General features: G+C 60.7%; 1 protein-coding gene across 1 annotated transcript; it reads left to right on the forward strand.

Annotated features, from left to right (window-relative positions):
* Positions 1–710: 710 nt before the first annotated feature.
* FAM50A (family with sequence similarity 50 member A) lies at positions 711–7,412 on the forward strand. The gene is made up of 13 exons (XM_016123729.2): positions 711–922; positions 2,115–2,199; positions 2,301–2,400; positions 2,666–2,811; positions 5,115–5,191; positions 5,309–5,375; positions 5,508–5,569; positions 5,834–5,910; positions 6,298–6,352; positions 6,583–6,631; positions 6,713–6,783; positions 6,901–7,011; positions 7,149–7,412. The coding sequence occupies exons 1-13, from the start codon at positions 812–814 to the stop codon at positions 7,155–7,157; spliced, it is 1,020 nt and encodes a 339-aa protein (XP_015979215.1). The 5' UTR covers positions 711–811; the 3' UTR covers positions 7,158–7,412.
* Positions 7,413–7,678: the final 266 nt, after the last annotated feature.

A 7,678-nucleotide genomic window follows, 5' to 3' on the forward strand; every position in this document is an offset into this window, starting at 1 on the left:
GCTGGGCTGTCATGCTGTCCCTGATTCAGACTGGTTTAGCTTGGCTACTGATGGCTGTAAAAGGGTCACTTTCTTCATCAGGGAAATACAGAGCTCCTGAACTGAAAGGGCCTATACAGAGGAAATGGGTCACATTGACCTGCTCAGGCCCACCCAGTGATTTAGCGCTGGCACCAGGACTGCAACACTCGGGGGTCAACATGAAGGAGCCAGGGAGAGGGGCCTTGCCTGGGGTGGGGGATGAAGTGTAGGGAGCTGGGCCCCTGCCTCCAGGTCAAGAAGGAGGACACTGGGGCCCTAGGCCCAGCCTCACGGTCTGAGGAAACGGCGACTGTGGCTCGGTCTTGGATGAGGGTCAAACCAGTGGAAGCAGGGGAAACTAAGGAGGCCTCTGCCTGGGAGGCAGCAAGGGGATAGGGGTGTCTGGCCCTGGGCCGGGTCATCATCAAGGAAGCGGAGGGCTCAGAGGCCTGGCCTTGGAGTCAACCGGAGGCAGTAAGAGTGGGGACCCAGCCTTGGTCCTGGAGTTAATGGGGAACCAAAGGAGTAGGCACGAGGGGGACGGCAGACTGCTAGCAGAGGGGACCCCAGGCCAGTGTCCAGCGGCCCGCAGGGGCGGGGCTGCCTTGGGGGCGGGGCAACAGATGGTCACGTGCTAGCGCGGGGCGGGGCGGGGCGCCCGCGCGTCTCCTGGCGGCTGACGTCACTGTGCGGGCGTCTGCAGACTGCACGGACCGCGGCGTCGCAGCTGCCGAGACTCAGCCGGGTTGTTGTCGGTGTTGCCTCTGCTGCCGCCGCGGCTTCCACCGCCATGGCTCAGTACAAGGGTGCCGCGAGCGAGGCGGGCCGCGCCATGCACCTGATGAAGAAGCGGGAGAAGCAGCGCGAGCAGATGGAGCAGATGAAGCAGCGGATCGCCGAGGTGCGAACCAGGCCGGGGAGCCTGGAAACATGCGCGCTGCCCACTGCCCGGACCCCCTGGGCCCCTGCGCGTCCCCGGGCGGCAGGCGTAGAGCACCGGCGGCGAGCCGGGGCGGGACCCTCGCTCCCTGACCTCCAGCAAGAGGCAGAAACGAGCCGGCGAGTCTGATCATCTGTAAAATGGGCGCGGAAGGCTGCGCCGAGCTAGCTCGCGACAAGCCTCCCGCTTGAGGGAGCCACAATCAGTGGTTTTAACGGTCGGTCCCATTGGAGCGCCCCTCGCGGGCACAAAGCATCCTGGCTCTGGCCCCTCAGCCCTGAGAGCGAGGTCTCGGCCCAGAGCCAATGGATACTGGGAAGGGCAAGCCCCTCGGGTCTCGGCCAATCACCTGGCAGCTGAGGCTCACTCCAGAGCCCTTCATGCTGCAACAAAAGCGTGCGCGAGCCTCAGAGGTGCTAGTGGTTCACAAAGGGCTTTAGCGAGCGGCAATGGGCAGTCAGGTGGGAAGGAGTCCTCCGCCCGGGCCTTTGCGGGAGACTCTGGAAGAGCATGGACTCAGAGCGCGAGGGGCGAGCAGGTACTGTGGAAGCCAGGCCTAAGGAAGTGGCCCTAGTTTATGCTCACCTGGCCCTGCCGTCCCAATGCCCATTCTCTGGCCAGCCAGAGGTACATTTCTCAGCTGGCCACCTCTGGAGGCCTCTGGCCAGAGGGGGACCTATTGGGATGGGGCTGGGCTGGAGTAAGGAGGCCTCATGGGAAGCTTAGTAACATCTGGAGCAGGGAGGGAGCAACATTGCTCAGTGAGGGACTTGGCCTTCTGGCCACTCTTTTCTGTCACCCCTTGCCTTGGGTCTCCAGAGCTTCAGCTTAAAAGCTGGGTGTGAAAAATGCCAAAGGCCGGCAGAGCCCATGACTCCAGACCGCTGGGGGAGCTTTGGTCCCCATCGGGAGGCATGGAGGGGCCAGAGCAGTTCAGAGGTCACAAGGAAACGACCCCATTTGGCTCCCTCAGCACTGAAAGAACCCCTCGCAGCCCTTGTGGAACCTTCCATCAACTAAGGAGAGGGGGCGTATTTTTCCCAAGATCGCATAGTGAGGCCTGGGGCAGATCTGGACTAGAACCCAGGCCCAGGTCCCCACTTCCGCAGTGGGGTGATGGGTGGCCCTCACCGCTGCTCTCCCTCCCCGACAGGAGAACATAATGAAATCCAACATCGACAAGAAGTTTTCTGCTCACTACGATGCCGTGGAGGCGGAGCTCAAGTCCAGTACCGTGGGTGAGCAAAGCGCCTGCCACCCTGTCCCGGACCCAGACACCTGTTGCTTCGCTGGCTCCAGGCTGACCGGCCCTTACCCCTCATGTCTCCTTGCCTCGCAGGACTTGTGACCCTGAATGATATGAAGGCCAAACAGGAGGCACTGGTGAAGGAGCGGGAGAAGCAGCTGGCCAAGAAGGAGCAGTCGAAGGAGCTGCAGCTGTGGGTCCTCTCATCCCTACCCGCAGCCCTCCCCTTGAGATGTAGCTAGTGCTTGGGGTCAGGTCAGGCTGTTCCTGAACCATGAATGGGAAATCCTTGCGTCGTAATCAGAACCCTGCCCGTGAGCTCGAAGTGACCCAGGGCAGTAGGACTCCTCAGGGTCTGTACTACGTGGGCCCCATGCTGAGCACACAGGTGGCTGTGGGTCAGGGAAAGGGTCACGGGGTGGGGACATGCTACATGATGGCTGTCTGTACCTCGGCAGGAAGCTGGAGAAGCTGCGAGAGAAGGAGCGCAAGAAGGAGGCCAAGCGGAAGATCTCCAGCCTGTCCTTCACCCTGGAGGAAGAGGAGGAGGCAGGCGAGGAAGAGGAGGAGATGGCCATGTACGAGGAGGAGCTGGAAAGGGAAGGTGAGGGCAAGCTTGGGGCGCCAGGGAGGGGCCCTGCCCGCAGCCCTCTGTCCTGGGTTTCTGGCTCTAGAGCGGACATCCACCACCCAGCCTCGATTCCCCACTGTGCTCGTGGTCCCCAACCTCACACGTCGGGGCAGGAGAGGAAGAGCCAAGTCTGCAGTGTGTGCAAAGCTGAGTTGGGGTGGGGGCTCGCCTTCAGCGGCAGAGTGAGTTGGAGCCAGGCGTACATCCCCTGGGCAGGGGTGTGGGGTCTTTGGTGCGAGAGCCTGCCAGGGTGAGCTGCTGTGTGTGCCATGAAGGATGGACGGAGGAGGGGAGAGGAAGGTCTAGACCAGGCTGGCCAGTGGAACTTTCCGTGATGATGGACATGTACATATCTGTGCTTCCAGGTGGCCACTGAGCATGTGGCTCCTGACTGGGGCACGTGGCTGTTAAATTCAGTTTGATTAATTTCTGTGTAAATTGACACAGCCACAGAAATTCAGTGACTACTAATTGTATAGTGCAGTTCTCAGCCAAGGGAACAAGGGGTCAGAGGGACAAATTGGGAAGGCTGGGGAGCAAGGACAAAGCCAACATGGGGACCCCATGTGTTATGCATCTGCTCCAGGCTGGGCCAGGGCTGAGGCAGACTAACAGGCAGGGTACTGTCCCTCTCATCAGAGTCACACAGGTTAGCATGCACCCTGCCAGGGCCCAGGGAAAGTGTCCCACAGGGGTCAGTTGAGTTGGGCCTTCAGGATGCGGGTATTTCGTTAGCGGCCAGAGAGACGGGCAGGGAAACACGTGGAGTTGATTGCCGAGTGCACCCAGAGGCGGAGCGGCAGGAGTAGACACATCTGAGGATTGGGAGGGTGAGGTGGCAGGCCTGGGCTGCCTGATGGCCAAGGAATGGTGCTGGATGGTGCCGCTTGGTGTGGCGACAGACCGGGTGTGATGGCTTTGAGGGGAGTGGCTGGCGCGGTCAGGAGGAAGCCTGTGAGCCTCCTGGGGTTGTGTGTGTTCTAGGGGCCATAGTAAAACACATGAAAAGAAGCAGGTGCGGTTAATTTCAGCACTATTTGGTAGTAAGTGTTTAGTGACACGTTGCACGAGCTATGCTTCTGTGTGGCAGGGGCCACCATTTTGGACGGCACAGATTGAGGGGAAGGCTGCGAACCTCGCTGTGTGTTACTGGAGCTTCGTGGGGGCTTCCCTCCGCCAGAGGCTTTGTGTCAGGGGCCTGGCGACGTGGTGCTGGCGTAGGATTTGTTTAAAGCTCTCTGGGGGACTCTGATGTGCAGCCAGCCTCTGGACCCCCAGCCCTGAAGCAGGCTTGTCTCCTGGTCCACGGTTCCCAAAGGGTGCTTCAGGGTCCCTGGGGGTCTCCAAGACCCTTTTGGAGGGCAGGCAAGGTCAAGAACATTTTTATAATCATACAAAGACATCTTTGGCTTTTTGCATTCTGGTTCTTTCATGAGTGTGCGATGGAGTTTTCCAGAAGCCACGTGACATGTGATGACATCACTCCAACAGCTAACAGAGTGCTTGCTTTTCTGTCCTGGAGTCTTTGGTGTTTCTCAGGCTTAATTTCTAATTTGGTGAATGTCAGTGGCTACAATCCCCTAGACAAGAGCTCTCTGGGGTCCTTGGCAACGTGTCAGAGTGTTCCCAGGTGCCGACACTGGCAAGTTGAAAAGCCACCGTTCTAGTTCATCCACGTCCTAATTGGAGAGACGTCGGCCCAGAGTCCAGGATGCTGGCAAGGCTGGCTGTCCTCGTCTCCCTGCTGCCTCTGGTCTTAGTAATCATGGGACTTTGGGCTTCAGGTTCCTCGTGGGAGAAAGAAGCAGCATGCCCCTTTAGGGTTAGAGACATCAGACACGTAACTGTGCCTAGCACAGCTCCTGGCACAGGGGGTCGTCCCCCAAGCACCCGCCCCTCTGCAGGTGCCCCGTCTCTCCAGCACAAAGGAGCCTTTGCCCTCTCTGGCGCTGGCACTGATGCCTTAAGTCCTCCAAGGTACTCCAGGTCACAGCCACTGGGAGAAGGACGCAGTGCTCAGTCTCTTGTCCAGGTTCTGGCCGTGGAGACCAAGGTAAAGGCCTTTGGCAAGGGCGCCTTTTAGGTCACCATAGGTACTGAGAAGAGGACAGTGCCGGCCGCTGTGGCTGAGAGCAGAGGGCAGCGCGTCCCAGCCAGGATGGTCCAGAAGGCCTCCGAGGAGGTGGTGTTTGAGCTGAGGTCTGAGTGACAAAGGTCCGGGGTGTCCTGCAGGCAGGGGCCATCATGCCACTGACTCATGTTTTTTTTGGCTTCAGAGATCACCACGAAGAAGAGGAAATTGGGGAAGAACCCAGATGTGGACACAAGCTTTTTGCCTGACCGAGACCGCGAGGTAAAGGCAGCCTGACCCTAGCCCTGATCTTGGGCAGAGGCTTTTGCTCAGGAAGCAGAGCCCTGCATGTCCCCTGAGTGCCTTGGGCCTCCTTCCTGTACCTGTCTCCTGTCCCAGGAGGAGGAGAATCGACTCCGGGAAGAGCTGCGGCAAGAATGGGAAGCCAAGCAGGAGAAGATCAAGAGTGAGTGCTCGCCAAGTGGGACCACGTGGCCCTCCGGGGTGCTGGGGCTGATGGCGGCTGGGGCTGGGGGCTTGCCGGGGTCGGGGAGAGGGACACCTGGTTCTGGAGGCTACGTGACACTTTGCTTTGTAGGCGAGGAGATAGAAATCACCTTCAGTTACTGGGATGGCTCTGGGCACCGGCGGACAGTCAAGGTGGGCAGTCGGGGGGCTGCACCCCATTCCCAGTGCCCCTCGGATTCGGGGAGGAAGAGCGTTAATCCCGACTTGGGAAGCCCGCAGGCCCCTTCATGTGGGTGGCCCTGGGCGGAGCAGGGAAGAGGACCCGGCCACCCGTGGGGTAGCGAGGGCTCTGGGGACCCTAGCAGGGGCCTCCAGGCCTTCTCGAGAGCCCATCACCATCTCCCCCGCCCAACGCCTTGGTGTCCCGGCCGCCGGCTCCTGGCCCCCCTCGTGCAGATGAAGAAAGGCAACACGATGCAGCAGTTCCTGCAGAAGGCGCTGGAGATCCTGCGCAAAGACTTCAGTGAGCTCAGGTGGGTGGGTGGGTGGGTGTGTGTGTGTGTGTGTGTGTGTGTGTGTGTGTGTGTCTGGAGCCCGCAGTCCCGGCCCTGATACCAGTGGTTGCGCCGCCTGTGGCGCACGTATCAGGATGACCCCTCGCTGGGTAGGAAGGCGGCATGCTGGCACTGCGTTCCCAGCAAGAGGGCCAGCGTCCTTTCTCCATCCCTCTCACCATGCACAGCTCAGGTGGGAGCGTCGGCCTTAGCTCTTTCGCCCGGAGGACCCTGGGCGCTGGTGCTGGGCTCCCCGAACCTAGCAGCCGGCCTCAGGGCTTTTCGGGGCTGCTCCCAGCTCCGGCGCCCGTCTCCTTGGCTGGCTGCTTCCTCATCCTTCCACGCCCTCCTGCCTTTCTCTCTCAGGTCGGCAGGGGTGGAGCAGCTCATGTACATCAAAGAGGACCTAATCATACCCCATGTGAGTCTCCTCTCTCCCCAAGCCCTGGGCAGGGTGGCATTGGGAGGGGCGCGAGGCTTTGGCGTGCCTGGGGGCTTCTCGGGACAGTCTCCACTCTGCTCTGGGTCTTTGGCTCGGGCCGGGGTGGCGCCATGTGCGGAGCGGGGCCTGCGTCCAGCCTGCGGGCCGGCGGGCGGGTGGGAGAGACCGAGACGGGTCATCAGCCATGGCTTTTCTGTCCCTGGCTCTAGCACCACAGCTTCTACGATTTCATCGTCACCAAGGCACGGGGGAAGAGTGGTAAGTGTGCCCGGCCCAGCGTCCCCCTTCCCCGGCCACTTGGCAGCAGCCGAGGGTGGAACGGCTGCCTCTCCCTTGCAGGGCCCCTCTTTAACTTCGACGTTCATGATGACGTGCGGCTGCTCAGTGACGCCACTGTGGAGAAGGACGAGGTACAGCGGTGCAGGGGTGCTGGGCCGCGAGAGTGAGGAGCGGTGGCGGGAGGGACAAGCGGAGAAGCAAGGCGCCCAGGCAGCCCTGAGCCACAAGGCCCGGCTGTCCTTCCTTAGTCACACGCGGGCAAGGTGGTGCTCAGGAGCTGGTACGAGAAGAACAAGCACATCTTCCCCGCCAGCCGCTGGGAGCCCTACGACCCCGAGAAGAAGTGGGACAAGTACACGGTGAGGAGGCCCCTCCTTGGGGGCCCTGGCGCCCGGCTGGGGGGCGGCAGCTGGCCTGGCCCGCTAGGGGAACAGTCAGCGGGCCGGCCCACCCTGCTCAGCTCGGCTTCCTGTCTGTCTCCTCGTCCTCACACTAGATCCGGTGAATGCAGACGTCGAACGGGCTCGGCTCCCCGGTTCCCACCAGCCCCCCCACCCCCTGGGCCTCCTGGACAACAGGTGCCCGGCTCCCCCTTTCGAGAAGTGATTGACCTGCCCCTGCCCCTGATGTCGTTCACTGCGTTTTTCTTTTAAGATAAAGAAATGTACATGTTGGAGTCGGAGTACCCGCAGCGCGTTTTGTTTTAAAACATCTTTTTTGAGATAAATAAAGTTCACCATTGTGGCCATTCAAAAATGTACAATTCACGGGTATTTAGTGCATTCATCATGTTCTGTAACCATCACCTCTAGTTCCGGAATATTTCCAACTCCCCAGAAGGAGACCCCGCACCCGTCAGCAGTCTCCCCCGAGCCCCTGGCACCCCCAGTCCGCCATCCGTGTGGGTGTGCCTGTCCCGGAGCTTTCGCCTGGGTGGAGTCGCACAGCGTTTGTGGTCTTTGTGTCTGACAAGAAAGTGTGTTTGGGGAGGGTGGGAGGGGGGTGGGCAGGAATGTATCTGGACAG

This window comes from Rousettus aegyptiacus, unplaced genomic scaffold (genome assembly GCF_014176215.1).
Source record: "Rousettus aegyptiacus isolate mRouAeg1 unplaced genomic scaffold, mRouAeg1.p scaffold_m13_p_9, whole genome shotgun sequence".
Taxonomy (NCBI): domain Eukaryota; kingdom Metazoa; phylum Chordata; class Mammalia; order Chiroptera; family Pteropodidae; genus Rousettus; species Rousettus aegyptiacus.

Bases quoted from the DNA above. Each gene is read 5' to 3' on its own strand.
- FAM50A (XM_016123729.2), top strand. From the start codon at position 812: ATGGCTCAGTACAAGGGTGCCGCGAGCGAGGCGGGCCGCGCCATGCAC. The intron at 2,401-2,665 runs GTGGGTCCTCTC...GTACCTCGGCAG, and splicing joins CAGTCGAAGGAGCTGCAGCT to GAAGCTGGAGAAGCTGCGAG. The intron at 5,570-5,833 runs GTGGGCAGTCGG...CCCCTCGTGCAG, and splicing joins GGCACCGGCGGACAGTCAAG to ATGAAGAAAGGCAACACGAT.